The sequence below is a fragment of the Papaver somniferum genome, chromosome 9 (genome assembly GCF_003573695.1).
Source record: "Papaver somniferum cultivar HN1 chromosome 9, ASM357369v1, whole genome shotgun sequence".
NCBI classification, from domain to species: Eukaryota; Viridiplantae; Streptophyta; class Magnoliopsida; order Ranunculales; family Papaveraceae; genus Papaver; species Papaver somniferum.
In genome coordinates this window covers 22,952,316-22,973,354 of record NC_039366.1, presented here as the reverse complement: position 1 = coordinate 22,973,354, position 21,039 = coordinate 22,952,316, and the positions used below count along the sequence as shown (strand labels likewise).

Here is a 21,039-nt window from a genome sequence, read left to right as displayed (position 1 = left end):
TCTCCTTGACATTTTCTACCTAAAATCATGCATACATTGATTTATGATGTCCCGATTGAAGAATGATTTTAGAGGAAAAATAGATGTGCATCCTAGGAGAGGGATGACATGTAGTTAGTGTTACCCCAAGACGAACAGTGAGGTCAATGGTATGCACATCGTGGTCAAGGCCCACTAATATGACCCGCGGGTAAAGAAAAGAGCGGTTCAGTTACCGAAACAAGTACTCTCAGTTCTCTCTCTAAAATGTAGTGATCACAGCTTCCAACAACTTCCCAGTTCCCTTTGAAAACATAAAATATACTGTTGCATAATTTTTGACAAGTCCTTCCATACTCTGTATCTATGGCGTAGGGAGAGAAGTTCAAACTCTGCATCTTCGTTCTCTTCGCTCTTCTTCTACTCAACTAAACAAGTAAGTTAATCTACTTCTGCATTTTTTTCCCTTTCTATTTTATGTAATACGTAGTAGATTGTGCTTCTTTAGGAAATATTATTAGGAATGTTCTCTTAATTTGGGATTTTCTTAGTTATTTCTGTTCTTAGCTTAGGGTTTCTTTATTTAGTTTGATGATCTTTCTAGTATAAATAGACTATTCGATTGGACCATTATTATGATGTTTTCTTAAAACTTAAAACCAGAAGAGTGTTGGGTTTAAATTCTGCGTTCTATTCGATTATCTTAAATGCAGATCCCACCGGGGTTCACTCCAAAGGTGCATACAGAATCTGAGTCAACGACAGATAAAGGGGAAGAAGATGCTAGCAACACTAAACCGATTATAAGACAGAGAAGATAAAAATTCTGACAGTTCCAACAATGATGCAAAAGTAGCTGAAGAAGATGACAACTATGAACAAGAACCTGAACCGGTGGTCATTGAAGTTTTTCCGGATCCAGATTTTTATGACTTCGACAAGGATAGGAGTGAAGAGTGCTTTGCGGCTGATCAGATATGGGACATTCATGACTCTATCAAAGGTATGCCCAGATTCTATGCTCGGATTGATAAAGTATTTTCACCTTTCAAGGTGGATATCACATGGTTAGACTTTGTTGCGGAGGATATAGATGAGACTGCTTGGGAGAGAAGTGGGTTACCTGTTGCTTGTGGGAAGTTCAAACTCGAGGAGACTGATACAATTGAAACTATACATGAATTTTCTCATAAGATTTTCTGTGAAGAAGGTGTTAGTAAGTGCTTCAACATCTATCCCAGAAAAGGGGAAACTTGGGCCCTCTACAAGAACTGGAACATTAAATGGAGCTCTGATCCGGACAACCACACTGAGTACGAGTACGAATTTGTTGAAGTCCTGTCGGATTACACCTCCGGATCAGGCATTCCGGTTACTTATTTGGTTAAGCTAATATGCCTATTTAAGCCAACCAAAAACAATGGAATCGCTTCCGTTCAGATACCATCCAATGAAATGTTAAGATTCTCTCACAGGGTTCCTTCATTTAGAACAAAAGGTAAAGAACGAAAGGACGTCCCTGAAGGTTATTTCGAACTTGATCCTTGTATTAACCTTGAAGAAGTGTCTGAAAATGTTGATGGTATCAACGATTGGTTAGCATTCGTGTCAAAGGAGAAGCATCCTATGCTGGAGGAGAGAGAAAATCCTGATGCAGAGGGTACCTTGGGAAGGAGTGCCCCAGGTGGAAATAAGTCTTCCAGGGTGATTGCCATGCCTGGCAATGTGCACGAGGACATTTCCTCTTCATCTTCTCGAAAGGTTTTTGAAATGCTAGACGCGGAGTTCTGCAACTTTAACGAAGGGCGATCCTGTGAAAAGTTTAAGACTGGTCAGATATGGGTTCTGTATTGCAAATTGGATAAGTTGCATCGTCTCAAAGAAACATTGGGTAAGTTTCCCAAAACCTATGCTCGGATAGAGAGTGTTGAATCATTTCCTGTTTTTAAAGTGGCTTAAGTCTTGCAATCCACCAAAGGGCATTATTTCATGGGTTGACAAGGAAATACCAGTAAGCTGTGGAACATTTAAGGTCAGATCTAGTGAAGTTGTTGTCTTTTATGATCTCGTTTCTTTTTCTCATCAGTTAAGTGAGGTAGCAGCTGTTAACAACGTGTACACAATCTATCCAAGGGCAGGGGAAGTGTGGGCAGTATGCAGTAAATTTCGCTCTGACTTGGCGTGCTCGGACTTGACCAAATGCAAGTACGACTTCTTTGAAATTTTAGAGGTGGTTGATGTTCATTGGATAATGGTATCGGTTTTGGAAAGAGTTACTGGTTTTAAGACGGTATTCAAAGCTAAAGAAAAAGAGGGACTTGATTCCACTGTGGCTATTCCGTGGATTGAATTGTACAGATTCTCTCATCAAGTTCCTAATTTCGTGTTGTCAGGAGCAAGGTATGGAAAGTTGCGTGGCTGTTGGGAGCTGGATCCTAGATCTTTGGCAGTTTATTGATACCCGACGAACTGAAGATGAGCTTTCCCTATTGGCTTGTAGAATTTTTGATGGAGTCGATTGAGTCAGTGTAGCATTTGTGCTTTGTGGAGCTTAATAGAGTTGTACTCTGACAGTATGTGTCAGTTATTTTGGCGTCAGTATAGTATCTCTTTTTACCTAGGCCTGAAAGTCTCGTGTTCTCTGGAGCTTGATTGAGTTATACTCTGACAATATGTGCGAGTTATTTTGTGAAGTTATACTCATGTTTTGTGAAGTGCATGCCAATGAAAAGCCAAAGGTGGTTCTTTCTTTTTGATATGCAGTTATTTCTTTACTTTATGAACTATAGAACAATGTAAGGTTTGCAGGTGACAGCTTCATCCAAGTGTGGCATCTGTTTGGATAAAGCGATAACATAAGGTGCAGTCTAATTATTAATCTCCATTCCATGTCGAAGTTGTTTGAAACATGATTACATCTCCAAATATCTTGTCTAATTAAATTCTTGCTTTGCGATACTCCCTTCTCAGATGCCGATGATTAAACAGTTTTTATAGAATGCTAGTGTCAAATTTTCATGTACAGCTTGACATGCGATTCTTAGCTGTTGGGTGCTTGAACTGATCCAGTATAATTTGCATGTTCGGATTTGTTATTATTTTGGCCATGGTGTGCGACCAGAATTTCTTGTTAGATTTTTGGTTTCCGTATAACTGAAACGCAATAAGAGTGAATATTGCTCTGCAGTTGATCAGATATGAATAACTGCTATTCATTTACCGTATTCAGTTGTATAGCTGGGATGCTGGGTAATATTGCAAAGTTAACCATATCAGATATTAAATTATTTTAATTTAAAGAAAGCTGCCTGATATTAAATTTGTGGGTCTTTTTCTTTTGAAAAATTTCTGCATTCAAGTTCATTTATAAATAGAAAAATTCTATTACTTCTTTATATGCTCTTTTTAGGTGGGTGTCATAAAGAAAGCTGTTGAAGCTGGAAAAGCTAGAAGTGCGAACAGTATGTGCCAGGAGCTAATGAGGGTCCCTAGTGATCCTTACCAGGCAGGCAAAATCCAGCTCATATGCAGCACAGATAATGATGATTTCATATCATCCGAGTCAGATGGACAGATGCTCCTCAGCAAATACCAAGATACATACTTGATTATTACCAATTGCTTTTTGGCCAACTGACTTTTCTAGGCAACAAGATGATAAACTGAATGAGTTAAGTGCAAGTGTGCAAAGAATTGGAGGTGTGGGGCTTAGTATACACGACGAACTTACTGGACAGGTAGAATTTCTGATTGTCATTCCTTTTGTAAGGTTGGACTGTTGTCCTTTGTTGGAATCTGAAGATATTAGGTTACTGAAGTCACACCATTGCTGTCCAGCATTAGAGATAGATAGATTTTCAACGGAAACTGTCTCTTAGGACTGTCTTCCTCTGCAGTCGCAAGTCTTGTTAACTTATAAGTATGTCAGTGTTAGAATGGGAATAGTTTATCGAGTAGTATTATGGTCATTCCTTTTGTAAGGTTGAAATATTGTCTTCTTTGTTTAGATTTGAAGATAGTAGGTTCTGAAGTCACTCCTGTTGTCCAGGATAGTCTTCCCCTGCAGTTGCAAGTCGAGTTGACTGTTTATAATCTCATACTTCCATTATGTGTGTCAATGCTATCGCTGCACAGCCATGGTTTACCAAGTAGCTGCTGCCAAGTTTTTCTGGGTTTATATAGAGATCTCTTTACTATAGTAAGATGTTTTACTAAATTTTGAACATTTTGTTTCAGTTTTGTATACGTATCAATTGTTGCTGTTGGCCTTGTTGCATTTGTAGAGAGTCAATCTTATCCAATCAGACCCCAAAAAGTTCACTTGAATGCCAACATTATCTCAGGCTTTATTAAAAATCTTATTCTTATCCATGAGTCTGACTCAGATGAACGATTTAACAAAAAAGAGTTGCCAGTTTGCCACCAATTTGTTGTTGTTGATTTTGAATTATTATACCTCTTCTTGTTTTTGTTGATGCTTGTACTGAATTACTCTTGTTTCCGACAATTGTAGATGCAAAGCGTTTGATTGAGAGAAGGGTTTCGGATCCATCAGTTCTAGCCAAGATGAAGTTATGGCCTTTCAAGGTTATTGCTGGACCAGGTGAAAAACCTATGATTATTGTCACATACAAAGGCGAAGAGAAGCAATTTTCAGCTAGAGAAATATGATATATGGTTCTTAATAAAATGCTTGAGATTACAGAAGCTTATCTTGTGCAAGATTGGAAGAGATAGATCTTTGTAGGAAATGTATGGAGCCTGTTGAGAAGTGTTTGAGAGATGCTAAGATGGACAAGAGAAGTGTTCATGATGTTGTTCTCCAACTAGGATTCCTCAAGTCCAGCATTTGTTGCAGGAGTTCTTTAATGTGAAAGGACTTTATAAGATTATTATTCCTGACGAAGCTGCGACTTATGGAGCGGCTGTGCAGGCTGCGATTTTGGGTGGTGAAACTAATCAGAACTTGGATCAACTGTTGATGTTGGATGTAACAACAGCTAGGAGCATGTTTTCTCTTCCTACCTGAAGTGTTAATTCAGGTGTGTATGAAGGAGAGAAAGCTAGAACCAAGGATAAAGACTTGCTTGGTAAATATAATCATAAGGTGCAGTTTAATTACTAATCTCCGTCTTATAAATGTATCAAATACGCTTGTTTACATCTTTTTTCCATCTAATTAAATTTTTGCCTTGGTGATGCCCATTTCTGAGATGCTTAGCTATGCCCGCCCCCCTCCTGGTGTAATGGCATCTATTACTGTTTGGGCAATTGTTTACGGCTAAAGAATAAGAACGATTTTTCGGGACCATGGTTTTTTTGGGGACCATGGTTTTATTTTGGGTAAAGACATTAGAAGTAAATCTAGGTCACCCCTTATCCGGATATTTATATTAATACCTAAATTACCCTCCTGATTAATTTTGGGTGATGATTAGTTAGTGTTAATAATAGTTAGTGTAATGATTAGTGAGATGATTAAGTTAAAGATAATTAGTGAGATTAAAAAATCAGATGGTTTTTTTTTTTTAAAAGAAGTAGAATTATTGAGAGAGTAAAGTTAGAGAAGATGAAGAAGGAAAACATGAAAAATGATGGATTTTACCAACCACAACCGGAGGAAGGGTATTTGGGTACCCAGGTGTGTTTCAAACTTAGATAATGTTGGTTGAATTGCTATAAACTTTCAAAAAAAAATGAATTTTTTTATGTAGATTTGGGTCAGTTCGGTTACCATATGTCAAGAACATGTAACCGAACACACCTGAAAGTGTAGTTCGGTTACGTTTTCCAAACACGCAGGTTACCGAACTCACTCGTTAATGGAGGTTTTGGTCGTACATTGTAATGTTCGGTTACCTAGGATAAAATGGTAGGTAACCTAACTTTGAACTTAACAATTTATTTGGGTACATCTTGTGTGTTCGGTTAGTTCGCAAACTTCAACGCAACCAAGTTCCCAACCGAACTGCAGGTTAAAAGTAACCTAGTGTTAGAAGTTCGGTTGGTTCGCAAACTTCAACATATTTTGCGAATCAACCGAACTGGGCTTATATATGCATATATGCAATTAGGCAAACATTCGGTTACTATGAAATTTATTTCTTGGCGAATTAGGTAGAGTTCGGTTACGAAGTTTCAAAGGTAGAGTTCGGTTACAAAGAAAACTTAACATTTTTGCGAACGAACCGAACTTGTGGACTTCTCATTATTTTCGTAAACTAAAGTTCGGTGATATCCTTATTTTGCGAAGGAACCGAACTTATGGACTTCTGTTGTTCTAATACAAGGAGTTCGGTTAAAAGTATTTTTTGCGAATCAACCGAACTCTGAGTTCGGCTAAGAAAAAATTAATTCGTGATAACCGAACTTTTCTCTGAAAAAAAAACCCTCCATTAAACCTCTCTGCAACTTCCATTTTCAACTCATTTTAATGATTACTTCTCATTTATTCAACCAAAAACGAACAACAAGTAATGGGTTTGTGAGAATATCTTTGTTAATGTTTTAAATTAAGCTATATATATAGTGGTGGTGGTAATCGGAGGTGGTGGTGGTAATCGGTGGTTGGTGATGGTGATAATCGGAGGAGGAGGTGGTGGTAATCGGCAGTGGTGGTGGTGGTAATCGGTGATTGGTGGTGGTGGTGGTGGTAATCGGCGGTGGTGGACGGTGGTGGTGGTAATCGGCGGTGGTGGACGGTGGTGGTGGTGGTAATCGGTGGTTGTTAGTGGTGATAATCGGCGGTGGTGGGAGGTGGTGGTGGTTATATATATATATATATATATATGGTTATTGAGTTGGTTTTAAATTAAATTAGATTAAAAGTAGATTGGTCATTTCAATGCTTTAAGACATCCCTTATAACTATAGGGAAGGTGGCCTAATAAAATCGTGGTCCCCTCAAAAAATCATGGTCTCTAGAAAATCGTCCAAGAATAAGATGGATAACGTGGACAGTCCGCGGGCCATTGCCCCATTGGGCAAGCATACAACAAGAAAAATTTAAGGTTGACTTTAGCCTTTAGGACACTCCGATTCCAGTCACAACTTTGAATTTTGAAGTGCTTATATATATGAATACAGGCATCTCAAATAACAAACGGAAGACGAAGGCACAGCAGATCTAGTCGTATCAGTGTCGATCATGGAGAATTTTCATATCGACATCCTAGAGAACATACTATTCCGCTTACCTTTTACGGCAACCTTACAAGCTAGACAAGTATGCAAGGCATGGAAAACTCACTTTGCCAATAGGTGTTGTAACGAGGGTGGTTTTCTTATTTCATACTATCGAAGCAACAAAGATGTAGAACTTTATTACGGAGAACAGTATGATCAGATTCATGGTGATGTTCAGCATCGTACTAAGTTGATGAACTATTATTATGGCAGATTTAGTCTAAAATACTCATGGGATAATCTCGTTGTTGGATCATGCAATGGTTTGGTTTGCCTCCGCAAACGCGATGAACGTGACGGAATCCAATATGTAGTTTGTAATCCTTTAACGGGAGAATATGTCTTCGTTCCACAATTTGATTACACTAGCCTGCAAAACAAGGATGGAGTATTGGTTCGTCGGAAATCTTGGTTGAGGCATCAATCGGCATCAGATGGGCTCGGCTATTGTCACTCAACTAATCAGTACAAGGTGGTGAGAATTCACTTGGGAAATATCTTAGTTTATACAATTGGTAGTCATAAGTGGAGAAACATAGGAACTATGCCTCATAATTTACCTTGGTCCCGCGGTGTCTTTGCTAATGGAGTTCTGCATTGGTTAACTTCTGGCAAACAAGAAGAACAAAGAGTTTTTGGCTTCGATTTGGAAGGTGAGAAGATCCGATTGCTACAAATGCCATCTTGTGCTCGGATGGTCTATGGGCAGCTCAAGTTGCTGGGAGGAAATTTGTGTTTTGTTGGTAGAGAGTCTAGAGACCATTGTGCTTGCATAGAAATATGGGCATATAAGAACATGAAAGAGCATAATCAGTCATGGAGCTGCTATGACAACAATTCATGGAATTGGATCAAGGAGTCTCATATAGATCCGGTGAATGATGGTCGTTTTGAGCCCTTTGCAGTTACAAGGAGGAATCAAGTTTTATTATGGCACAACTATAATACTCTTTATAGCTATGACCCTAACGCTTCTTCAACTTTGACCAGACTATGGGACTGTTGTATGGATTATGGTGCCTGGTACACATGCATTGAGGCTATTCCTCACACAAACAGCTTTGTTTCGCTGAAAGATCTCGGCGAAAGTGGTGCTAAAAGCTACAAGTACGAAACAAGAGGGTACCCTAAACAGGCCAAAAGGAAAAGGAGTTCTATGGTAGAATTTGAATTGGTAGATGGTGAGATTACGTGTTAGTTATTACGGTTTGTGACATTGACAAAGGATGATCTTTTCTAGTTAACATAGTAGTCCTCGAGTTATACCGGGGATAATATTCTTTTTGTTGTCAAAACCAACAGTCAACAATTTATTATTTTTATTTTTAATTATAATGTATTAAAATGAGGAATAGTGAACTCCATAGAGGAATTTCAGAACTCCATAGTGAACTCTGAATAACCTATTGCTAAAAAAGCTTCTCATTATGCTTCAATTAACAAGCACAACGACATCGCAAAACTTAATGAAAGGATGTCCACACTCCACGCTACACAGTGCCCTATGCGTAAAAACAGCCAAATGTGTCTAGATGAAAGAAACTTGACAAGTAATGTGTACAAGCATTTTGAAGGATACATAATGAATGCTAGAAAAAGCATGCTCCAGAGCATTATTAGGTCTATTTAGCTGACAAAGAAAGGGTCAGTAGCAATTGTGGCTAGTTCTGGATAACCAGTCTGGAGACTATAAGACATCCTGCACTGCCAGAGTTGTGCACTCTGGTAATCCTACAATGACATAAAGCCACATTGCTGAAGTCACCCCTCCTAAGTGAAAGACAGAACAAAACAGAAACATTCAATTTGTTTTTACAATTTATTCTCTAAACAGAAAATGCAGATGTTCAGATTTGACACTTTCAAACATGTTACATAGATTTTCCGTTCAAGAGTAATAACTCTAGAGTTGTGTAATACGTCCAGATAAAGAGCATGACGGCTAATGAGGACAACATATCATACAGACAAATAATGAAACTAGATACACGTTCAACCATGTTTCATAAACAATCACATCAAGGGCTGTAATCCATCACTCATTCTATTGAAGCTTCGATACTTGGTTCTAACAATTGAAATGCACTAAACCAAATGTTTTGAACAAAGCAAAGTAGAGCCATGAGTGAATGATTGATACTAGAGATCCCAATATTGAAACTAACATAAAAAATGACAACTATAAATGTCAAAAGATAGATTGGCAACAAAATTACGTCAGAACCAAAACCCTAAATTCTATCTCAATTTACTCGTCTTCCATTGAATTAAAGCTAAACAAAGAAAGAAGAAAAAATTCTACCACCACAACATTCGGAGCAACACAAAAGCAAATTTCAGCAACTTAATCTCCCTTTCACCTGAATAAGCATCCCTCTCTAAGTCTAGCTTTACCTCCTGCTGGTTGGCGCGAGACAGTTTGACAATTTCCACAGACAATCACAGTTTGTGAGTAACTGAATACAGTAGCTCTGCAATCAATCCAACAACAAAATCCAGAGATTCAGAAACGAACTCAGCAACATAATTTACAAAAGAAATTGAATATAATGGATAAATGGAACTTACATGTTGAAGCATCCTTGGCACTTAACATCCTGTTTCAAAACAAACAAACACTATCAAGTACTTTAAGCTTATAGGAAGAGAAAATGTGCAAAACCAGGGCTCGGTGCAGAGTCCAGAAGACTTCAAAGTTCAAACATATAGTCCAAACAAAATACTGATGTTCAGAGGAACGTGAAAATGTTGCTGTTAGCCATCTAAAATTTAGACATAAAAAGGAGAGAGACCTAGTTCGTTCACATTAATCATCCCCATCAAAATCATACGTCTTTGTTCTTTGTTCGCCATGTTCTACTTAATAATGCTAACCTATCAGTATCTACTAACTCTCCATTGTGTAGTACTCAAATGAGCGATAGTTTATCAAGAAAAACAAATACAACATATAAATCAAAACACCAAATATTTTATGACTGCGTGATTGTAATATTATCCTTCCAACACAACAAAATCAACATACATTAGGATTGTTCAGTAACTACCGTAAACACACACAAATTCAAAACTATGAACAGCTTGAAATAAATTGGAGGCAAAATTTTAAATGAAACTTTATGCTAGATGATTTAATAATAATCCTCAAATCACAAGTGAGTAGTAGTAGTACTAAGAAACAACTCTAGGAATATACTTGTGACTTGTGACTTCCTGAATCAAGCTATGTTTGGACTTATTGCAAATGTGACCTTGTACTCGATATGGTCTACCACATCGGCAAAAGAAAGAACGAAGTACAGTGATAATTATGGAAAAAGTTCACAAGGTACCATGTTCGCTTTATCAAAAATAAGAAGTTTACCAGTAGTTTACCAGTTCTAGTATCACTGGTAAGAAGGGTTAACGAAACTTGTATTGATACTTGAAGAAGCTCTTGGAAGTGCTTTTAGCTTTTTGATGAACTCCGACTCTCTTCTTCTCTGGTCAGTTGAGCAGGGATTAGAATGAAAATACAGTTTCACATCCTCCAAAGCAACGGCATTCTTCAATAAAAGCCCCAGAAGCTTGAGTTCATTATCATTTCCTTGGATTGCTCCTATCTCAATAAACTTTAGATGAGACAACATGCACGGCTGTGACAATTCTGGTTCCCAGACGCCATTAAAATTTTCTAAACCGCACTACACAAATGACATATCACAAAAAATGATGAAAAATGGGAATTAGGAGTTTGCGACTTAATAAGGGATCACTAATAAAGCATTTCAAGTGTTAATGGTTTTGTATCCAATTATGCGCTCTAAAACAAGGCGAACAATATCAAATATTAAAAATTCAGTTACCTCCTTTGATGTTATATAAATGGATTCTACATTGGGAGAGATCTTCAGTAAGTGTGTAATGACATCCAAACATCCTCTTGTGAGCCACAGTTCCATCTTTAAATATCTTAGATTATCGAACTGAAGTGGAGGATTGTCCAATAAATTGGGAGATCTTGAGAGAACCTTGTTAAAAGAATAGAAAACTTAATTAGATCAGCATAAGAAATCTTATTTTTCATGTTTGCAGGTTCTTAACACAGGCATGTAAGCTTAATATCACTGTTTTTGTAAACAGGTTGAACAATATGTTTTTAGAACTACTAATCTAATCCATGTAAATTCCAATTACCTAAGTTACATGTTGAGAAATATAAAGATTAAAATAACCAACTATTTAGTCGAGAATTTCCTTAATAAGCACCAAACAAGTGCTGACTAGCTCCCAGCTGTGACACATAGTTACTTAATTGACCCATAGAAAGTGATCAACAACCTAGGATTTACAACTCAACAAAAAAAGAATTCAAAGCAATTGTAAAAGCCATTAATCATAAAAAGAAAGCAAGAACATACCTCAAAGAAACCAGGGGATAATTTCAGTTCTTTTACGCAATGAAGAGCTCTAAGAAATTTCAGCATGCGTTTAGAAAATTCCTCTTTTTTTGCCTCGGAAACGTTTGAATATAGTACCGGATCTTCATCAACTTTATCTCCATGCCCATTTTCATCATATGTATCATTAAGTATCATTGTGATATCAGCAGTGACTAAAGAAGAAGAATCGTTGATAAAACAACAGTTTTCTCGTACCACGGAATCTTCATAAATGAATTTTTTAAGACCTGGAACATCTAACTGGATTGGTTTGGGATTGACGATCGAGTCTTCATAGAAATTCAGATACCAGATGTTCTTTATTTCCAAATGTTGCAGTAGAGCATTATTTATCACAAAATTCTGCTCATCATCCTCAACATGTACATCGATATTGGATAACACTAATGTTTCAAGACCCGGGCAGCTTTTGAAAAGCTCGTTAGCTGAATCTATATTAGTTATTGTAATCGAACGAAGACACAATGATTTCAACTGAGGTAAACACATTGATTTCAACTGAGGTAAACACATTGATTCTGGAAAATAAATCCAAGTCAACGCCTTATTCGTCATTACCAACTCCAATCTTTTCAGGGATTTACTACGAAAAAGCTCCTTGGGAAAATCAAAATCTAACGACCTCGCATTATTTAGTTGAAGAAAAATTTCTTGAATATTACGTTGCAATAGTGCATATATCCAAGTATAAATCGATTCCCTCATCGAATCTGTTGCCTTATAATAATTTGGAACATCTACACTAAAGCGATGGATGCTTGTGTTGTCTCTACATATAAGCAATCTATCAACAAAATTCAAAAATGCAAGGAACTTTTCTTTTCCGGGGTATCTATTCCATGTAGATGAAGTAATATTCACTTTAGGAACTGATTTCCATGCGTACCTCCATCTTCTTGATACCTCTGCAGTTCTCACGACTTCCCATATGTCGAGATGCGACAAGATCTTGAGAAGAATTTCATCAGGAAGATCACTAATCCTATCTTTACTCCTAGAGTTTGGTGAAGCTGCCTCCATTATTATTCAATATCAACTCAGGGTTCAAGAAAAACAGATTTCTGCAGTAAAGTAATGGGTAAAAATCACAAAATTAGGTCATGATATTCATCAATATTTCCACCAAATTTTTATAACTACAAACCCTACCATACACAAATTTCAAAATCGGTACATTCATTTGATTCTAACTCAGGGATTCTCAAAATTTCTAACATAGGTTAAGCAATTACCTGATATATATCGATCAATCTTTTCGAATTGAACCCCCAAAACTCTCCCCTCGATCTTTCTGCGGTAAACCAACTCTAGCTTGTCGAACTCGATTGAATTATTCCTTCAAAGCAAAACTAGAACCGGTGTAATCTTGTTAAGAATTTGATTTTAAAAGGAAAAAGATGAAAAATTGGTGATTTGGGTTCTAAATTAGGTCTGGGTTTTAGGTATTTGTTTCTCTGAGTCTGTTGAACTTTGAATTGAATTCCCTCTCCCTTTTGTGTTTTAAAGAGTCAATTTGGTCGATCCTTGCTTACCCAAGTCGTGTGACATGTCTCTTGTAAGAAAGTAATGGAACCGGAACTGGTACCAAACCGGAATGAGATATGCTAGTAAAAATGATACAAAGACCTCTAAAAATGATAAAAGTTAACTATTGTGATACAGATTTATTTTGCTTCTGATTTGTAATTGTGGTGTCGAAACACCCTCTTAGTCAATGTTTAAAAAGTTTATTCAACGAAACAAATGGCTCTCCTTGTAAAGCGCAAAGAAAAGAAATATTTGAAGTACTTTTAAAGTGTTATCCAACTGTCATCTCACGACATAACTAGACATGTTGTTTAAGTGCTATATTTCCAAACAGGATTTATGTTTGTAGATTTCCTAGCCTGGCTGGCTATTACCGAAGACTATAAATATATCTTGATGTGACTAATTAAACTGAAAGTGTTTAATAGAAAGTTCCTAAAGGTGAAGAACGCAAGAAAAATACTTTGTTTGTAAATATTTTAAATTGAGGTAAATCCAATTTTTTAGGGACTGGATAACTCATGAAATCGATCTTTTTTTGAACTCGCACTGCCAGATCAAAAAATATCTAGCATCATCTTAACTGCCGATTTTTTCAGATATGATGTAAGTTTCCCAGAGAACTTAACCATGGTTATTTTTATGAACTTATTGTTACTTCCAAAATTTTCAATTTATTTGTACTTAAAGTTTTTTTCGCTTCTGCTATTGTTGGAGAAATGGTATTAGAGCAAGTTGTTCCACTTCCCGGATAAAAATCAAAAAAGTCTTGATATATTGCGCTTCCCATACTTCTGCCACTATTAAAGGTTGTGTCAGTGACTATGATAAAACTAGGAGGTGGTCTTTCCCAAACTGTTCATTCCTGATAGATATTAATGGTAGTTGAAGCTTCATAATTTATTAAATTAAATCTGTTAAAATACTTAAAATCTAGATCAGTTCTAATGTAGACAAGCATCCTCTCTGAATTGAGTATTGTTGAAAATAAATTTATTTCTTACTTTCCAAATGTTCCAACAAAACGCATGATCCATAATTTAGAGTCAATCCTCCATCCGGAAGTTCCATCCACGGTTATAAAATAACTCTTACAATATACGGAGGAGGAGTTACATGAATATGACTCGACTGGAAAACATGTCTTGCAAAGGGGAAATCGAATAAGAGACAGAGAAAAGTTTATTCTCATATCTTTCAAAAAGCGCATAGATTTACTACATGGACATTGTATTTCCATAATCTTTATTAATTGACAGATCACCATGTAAGATCTTCCGGAGAAAATATGAATCTTAGGCAGAACTTTAAACTTCTTCAAAAATAACTTCCAGGGAAATTCTGATGTTGTTGTTGCTGCAGATGGAATATTATCAATCAAGATTTTGTGGTAGAATTCTTAGAGAATGTACCAGATAGAGTTTTCATCCAAACTAACTTATTCCCCAAAATAAACTTATTGAAAATATATGTATACATATATATACTCACGCGGAGTTAAGGAGACCCCAACTAAACAAAACAATTATAATACTAAAACTAGAAGAAACCCCAAAACAGATAAACCCTGAAGCCTAACTCTCAAAAACCTATATTCTGAAGTAATAATTTCATCTTTACCAGAACAAGAATCTGCCTGAAATTAGGAGGGGTAATTTCTCAAAAATCAAATCCATAAATATCTCTTTATGGTGGTGTCGACGGTGGATTTTCGACAAAGAATAAAATCGTAAAATCATGATCTTGCATATTTCCGACACAACTTTAGACACGTATGTGAAACTCATATTTTAGGATTCGTGAAAGGTTATTTCACAATCTCTAATCGAGCGCACACCCTCTCAGAGCATGCATGAATATGTGATTCGTAAATCCTCTCAACTGAGCTTTCGACACTTCGCATATTTCATCAATACTTATGTATAAGAATTGATAATTATTGGAAGGCTCCTAGACATATTGCATGCTAATATAGAGCGTTATCATCTTCAGGATATCTCAATGCTCCCTGACTATATAAAAGTAATATTTAGAACGAGTATGATGTCTCTATCATCTCATACCTCGATTCTCGAATAAACGCTCCTAGACATATTGCATTATAGTAAAGAGCAATTCATTGATTAACTCTAGCGCAACATTCATCAATTGAATTCCTAGAAAATAATCTATTTTATCTCATTACTCAGTTTCATGGCTTATTCTCAACTCAATTCCATGAATTAGTAATAGATATTCGATATGTATCATTACTCCGTTTCATTGCTTATTCTCAGTTGAATTCCATGGATTAATAATAGATATTCACTTTTAGGGCAGTTAGGCCAGCACCGAGTAAGCCCCGAGAAAATGGTGCAAGTGTACTTAACAATAATGCACGAACGAGCACCCAAATATGCATAAGTGAGCACCCAAATGCATAAACGAGCATTCAAAAATATAGAGCAAAGTTCTACTTGCTCATTCAAGCAAAATCGAGAGTTTCAGTCAAGATCAAACTCTTCTGAAAAAATCCAAAATATTGCTCGCGCACCAGAAAATACCAAAATTCTCATAATTGAGTCACGAGCAATATGATGACACGGGCATGCCACCTTGACCGACTGTTAATACCCAAATATCTCTCCTACGTAAAACAATGTACTGTCAAAGTACTTTCTTTAGGTTCAAAAATCAAAATCGTACAAAACAGCCTAAACCAAAGTTGTCTATTTATTGAGGGAAAGCAAAGAAAGTTGAGGAAATCAATAGTGATTGAATTGGGTGTGAGGTTATTGAACTACGAAAGAAGAAGAGCTTGGAATGATAAGCTTGTTCTGTCTTCTGAATAGACAAAGTTGTTTATTTATAGCTGTAGGGAACAATCACTATTTCCTCGTAAGTAGTGGAGATTGTGGAGAGATGGAGAAATGGGAATAGTGGAGATAATGTTATGGTTACGCCAGAAGTTTCTGGAAACCCGTAAACCATCAATCCATTACTTAGCCACTTTTTTTAACTGCTTACCAATACTACTTGTAACTTCCTTATCATAGAATGTTGCCATGCCGCACGTTGCTATAAACCACCAGACCAGTACCCATAAATAATTCTCCCATGTAACGTGTTTTGATTTCTCGTAGGAATTAGTAGAGTTATGGATTTATTTCTAGTGTTTTCTAGATTTTCACGATACTTGACTGTAGCCTAAGCTAGCCAATCGGCGTAGCTTGAAGAGACAACTCGATCCAAGGGTATGTGTGACTAACGAGTTTTCCATAAGATGGCATCGTAAATAACTCACCAAGATACACATACCAAGCTAATGACTAGTCTTAGGCGCGACCTAGTCGATAGCTTACCGAGTCGTCATGTACATGAGTGCTTATGAAGTTTTTGGCTATGTTGGTTCATGATCGTGGCCACGAACTTTGGTGGGACGAATCATGACCATGGACATAGCTTGGACGTAAAACTGGGTAATCGTGGCCATGAACATACTAGGCCGAGAAATAAGAGGGTCATTACTAGTTATGCTAGAATAGGCCGGCTAGCAAGGAAACCGTGGGTAGTTAGGGGCTTGGACAACTAGAAAGGAGGCCATGGTTGAGAGGTAAGGTGGCCATCTAGGCTGGTAACCATGAGACATGCCGAACCGTTAGACAAAAAGGTCGTAGCTGGGAGATAAGGAGGTCGTGGGTTGGATAACTAGTTGTCTATCTAGGAGGCAAAGAGGTTGTAGCCATATGGCTAGTCTAGGCCGAGACATGGCTATGCCGAAAGGCAAGGAGGATGTGGCCATGGATAGGCTAGGCCTGAAGACAAGGAGGCCGTGGCCATAGGATAATCCAAAGACATGCCAGGCCGGCATATAAGATAGCCGTGGAAAATGGCCAGGCTAGGGGTCAAAAAGGCCTTTTTCGTGATTAGGCCAGGCTAGGCCGACTAACAAGGACAGTGGCCATGATTAGCCAGTCCTGAAGACATGAAAGACGTGGCCATATGGCTGGGCTAAGCCAAAGACACGACCATGCTAATAGATAAGATAGCAGTGACCAATGGCCAGACTAAGAGGCAGAGAGGCCGTGGCCAAGACAAGGTGTCCATGGCCGGTTGGGATAGCCTAGGAGGTCATGGTTGGTTACAGAACTGGCGGCCACGACTTTAGATAGTTATGTAGCTAGGGATAGGGATGCCGTGGCCAAAGACATGTCCAAGCTAAGAGATAAAGATATCGTGGCCTAGCTAGCTATGGAGTTAATGGCCACTTCATGGTTGGCGCTAGCACTATGTTTGTAGCATATGGTACATATTCGAGGAATTCGGCCGTGAAAGTTCTGCAACTCGAGGTAATATTCCAAATATTATGCTTTTGATAATGCGAATATTCAAAATATTGTAGTAGCTTATTCTGAATATTTATAAATTGTACCATCAATATGTACTGATTAATACATGATAGTTTGTATGGGCGTGCAGAAGATAATGGGAGTTCAGCCGAGTGAAGCTCTAAAATCTTGTAGGCATGTCGAGGACCACTGTGGCCATTAACAAGCTACGCATTCTCAATTCTCTTGCGGAATATGATATAGAAATATGAGTTTATAATTCTGATGTCGGGTCAGAAGCTTATACATATTTATTTCGTACTTCTTGCATAAGAAAAATTACAATTTTCTTCCTTGTCAAAAACCCACCATCAACACCGACCAAGGTCGGCCCTTTGGCTTGCAGAAGCCGGTCCCACACTCTATCATAATTTTGACCTAATTAATCTTCCATAATTCATATTGGGTTCAAACTCTTTCCAAACAACTTGGAATTTGATCAATCAACCATAAGTTGGTCCCACGACCACCAGAGCCGGTTTTATACCTCTTGGTCGGTCCCTCCTCTCTCCATAATTAGGTTTTACCACCTAATGCTCAGACGAGCACTATTTTAATAATGATTAAATGAGCTTAAATTTTTTTCACCAACTGGTCTCCAAAGGACTTTGGTGCATGCTCATTCGAGCACTTGGGCGCTACATGGTCGGCCCATCATCCCATGTATCCGATCCCTCTCTCACTCACTTGGTGAATTTTCAGTAAATCATCAATTGATCAACAACTGATCAAAATTAGGGTTTCAAACCAAATGCTCTGCAAACCATAATTCTGAGCAAGGTCAAACACTAATAATTTTATACCGATCCAACAATCAACATCTTGGTTAATTATATAATATTCGGTCCAACTACAATTATTTTTAATCAATAGTTTATTTGGTCCTGCTACCAATAATCCATGAATCGAGCAATATTTGCTTAAACTAGCAATATTTATTTTGCTCATCTATCAACACTGAATTGCTTAAGCTAGAAAAATACACGATCAACTGGGAACTCATTGATTCAACTATCAGTTGCTCGACCGAGCAAAATCCCTCATGTTGATTCAATGATCAACATTCGAGAATTCTATTGATCCAACAATCAATATTCTAATTAATATTTTAATGTTTGGTCATGCTGCCAACATTTTCGCTCGACTGAGCATCATGGTTTGAACGGATGACCATCCAATATTTCTGATCCCACTTCGCCATTCGATCATTCATGATATATTAGATGAGAAATGAGCATTCTGTACAATTCAACAATATCTTTGATTTCTTGTCGAATAATCGACATATCAAAGTAAGTCCTTGATCGAGCAATCTCATCAACGCTCGATCCAAATATCATTATTACTTCGACTGGTATTGTAAGGACTCTCAAGCTCGTCAACGCTATTAGACTAGTCAAGAGACGACTCAGCCGCTAATAACTCGATTAATTAGAGATGAACCTTAATTAATAGAAATTAATCTAACAACGATCTACATTCGAAACTAGTACCATTGGATATATCTTGAAAAGTTAGGCAAAATAGACTACTCGAACGTGTCATTCGAACACCGGACGAAGAAGATATCACTGGATTAGTATGAAGGGCAAATAATCATTTTACATCTAGACCGACCTGGCTGCCCGTATCAATTTGTTGAGTGCCTTAATAACTTTCCTTGGTCTTATCATCAAAATCTCGAGATAAACTTGATCCCAGCTCATTCTTATTCATTCTTTCTTTCTTCTTCTCTTCTCCTCTGCTCGTTTTCTCTGGTGATTTTGTGAGATGATTCTGAGGTCGAATCGAAGTGAAACTTAGGGTAAACATTAGGATTTGATTACTGGTGGTGGTGTTGATGTTATTTGAGCTCGGGAGAAGAAGGAGGGATGCTGTTGAATCAATTAGGATTATGTTCTTGAGTTGGAAGAGAGATTACGAGGAGTTTTGAGTTTCTGTTAGATGAAGAATCGAATGAGTTGGTGTTTAATTAAAGTTCTGAAGCTGTTCTTATGAAGAATCAAAGAACCAGGTAATTTAGGGTTTCAATTAATTCGATTTCCTTCTTGGGATTGTTGTTATCTGATTGAATTGGTATATGGATTTGTGTTTGATTGAAGTCTAAATGGTTATATGAAGTTTAATTCGATTTCAAAGTAAATTAGGGTTTTTCCCTGTTCTTCCCCAATTTGGAATTAGGGTTTCTGAGTTAGAGAATTTAGATCTTTAGTAAGATACAAATGTTGCTGGTAGAGATGGGTGGGGGGTGGGGTGGGGGGTGGGGGTGAATCACTGGTAGAGTTGATGTTGCAGGGAATATTTGTATGAACTGAGAAATGGTGTGTGGCTGGTATTGAAGTTTTAGTTATGATTTTCTGGGTTGAACTGTAGGTGATGATGTTTAGCTAGATGGTCTGAGTTAAGTTAGATAGCAATTCATGAGCTGTTGAGATGACAATATTGAACTTGAACTGAACTCAAGAAGTGAGGATGTATAACAGATGCAAGTATGAAGACATGAAGTCAATGAATTGGAAATGAAATTGCAGATATAGAGCATAAATGTTCTGTTGGTGTTTATTTTGTTGAACTGATAAAGAGAAATTGATCTCAGTGGTTTGAGCAAGCTAAATTAAGTGCTACTTCAGGTGGAGGTCTTGAAAATGTGCTAGTGATGAATGTGATAGTAGAACTATGTAGACCTACAGTCTATTGAGAAGGATTGGTGATAATTGTTGCTGGGATGGATGTGGAGTTTGATGTGTATGGAGAGGATGATGAAGTTGAGTATGAGCAGTTAGTGGTGGTGGTGGTTTAATGCAAAAAGAATGTAGTTGAGTTACAAATGTACACAAGGAAGGATTGATGAATTATAGAGAATGAAGCTAGTATTGTAGTGATTGTATGAGTTGCAGTTAAGGATATGAATGATCTGAAGAATAGATAAATATTAGGAGATTGCAGGTGTGTAGGAGTTGATGTAGTTGTTCTATGATGGAGGATTTGATTGTTATGCTAATGCTGTGGTGCTGAAGTGCAGAGAAATATGTTAATGAAATGCAACTGAATTATGAAGTGATGAGTTATTGTGAATGGTGATAGATCTGCGGTTGTTCGCAAATGACAATGAAATGGATATGTAATCAAGATTGCAGTTAGAGATAGTCTGAGTTAGAACTAAGGAGTTGTATCGTTGAAGTTGTTGTTAGTGATAATAATTGTATGAATTCTTGTTTGTTGAATTTAAACCTATTAGTCATCTTAGTCAGTTAAATTGACTTATCTGAATAGTTTGGTCTGATTGAGTTGAATCTGTTAAACTCAGTAGCGACTCGCCTGACTCAGTTAGTAAACTGAGTTAACCAGACCTTATCTAGTTTGACCGAGTTGACCTTGGACCATTTGACTTTCCCCGACCTTTGACTTGGACCTTGACTGTTAGTTTGACCATTAGTGACCGTCGGTTGACTAAGATGGCCCAAGCCTTTGGTTAATGGGCCTGTTTAGTAAATTTAGGTTTTAGAGTCAGTTTTACAATTGAACAATGAATTGGACCT

At 37.3% G+C, this 21,039-nt stretch overlaps 3 protein-coding genes across 4 annotated transcripts; 2 read left to right on the top strand and 1 right to left on the bottom strand.

Annotated features, from left to right (window-relative positions):
- The first annotated feature begins 272 nt into the window (after nt 1–272).
- On the top strand, nt 273–2,735 carry LOC113308139. Its single transcript, XM_026556623.1, has 2 exons — nt 273–415; nt 693–2,735. The coding sequence occupies exon 2, from the start codon at nt 985–987 to the stop codon at nt 1,936–1,938; it is 954 nt and encodes a 317-aa protein (XP_026412408.1). The 5' UTR covers nt 273–415; nt 693–984; the 3' UTR covers nt 1,939–2,735.
- A 4,391-nt stretch (nt 2,736–7,126) lies between these two features.
- On the top strand, nt 7,127–8,362 carry LOC113311575 (putative F-box/kelch-repeat protein At1g13200). Its single transcript, XM_026560401.1, has one exon. The coding sequence runs from the start codon at nt 7,127–7,129 to the stop codon at nt 8,360–8,362; it is 1,236 nt and encodes a 411-aa protein (XP_026416186.1).
- An 824-nt stretch (nt 8,363–9,186) lies between these two features.
- On the bottom strand, nt 9,187–13,190 carry LOC113308535 (F-box/LRR-repeat protein At3g59200-like). 2 transcript variants are annotated; one of them, XR_003339889.1, is made up of 6 exons: nt 12,839–13,190; nt 11,565–12,667; nt 11,010–11,174; nt 10,529–10,847; nt 9,733–9,761; nt 9,187–9,635 (listed from the first exon to the last, which is right to left on the bottom strand). XR_003339889.1 is itself a non-coding variant. In XM_026556988.1 (6 exons), exons 2-4 carry the CDS (start codon nt 12,624–12,626, stop codon nt 10,551–10,553), a joined length of 1,524 nt encoding a protein of 507 aa, XP_026412773.1. In that variant the 5' UTR covers nt 12,627–12,667; nt 12,839–13,190; the 3' UTR covers nt 9,187–9,635; nt 9,733–9,761; nt 10,540–10,550. The 2 variants fall into 2 exon arrangements, 1 of the variants encoding a protein (XP_026412773.1); XM_026556988.1 differs by having other exon boundaries at nt 10,540–10,847.
- Between the last annotated feature and the right edge of the window lie 7,849 nt (nt 13,191–21,039).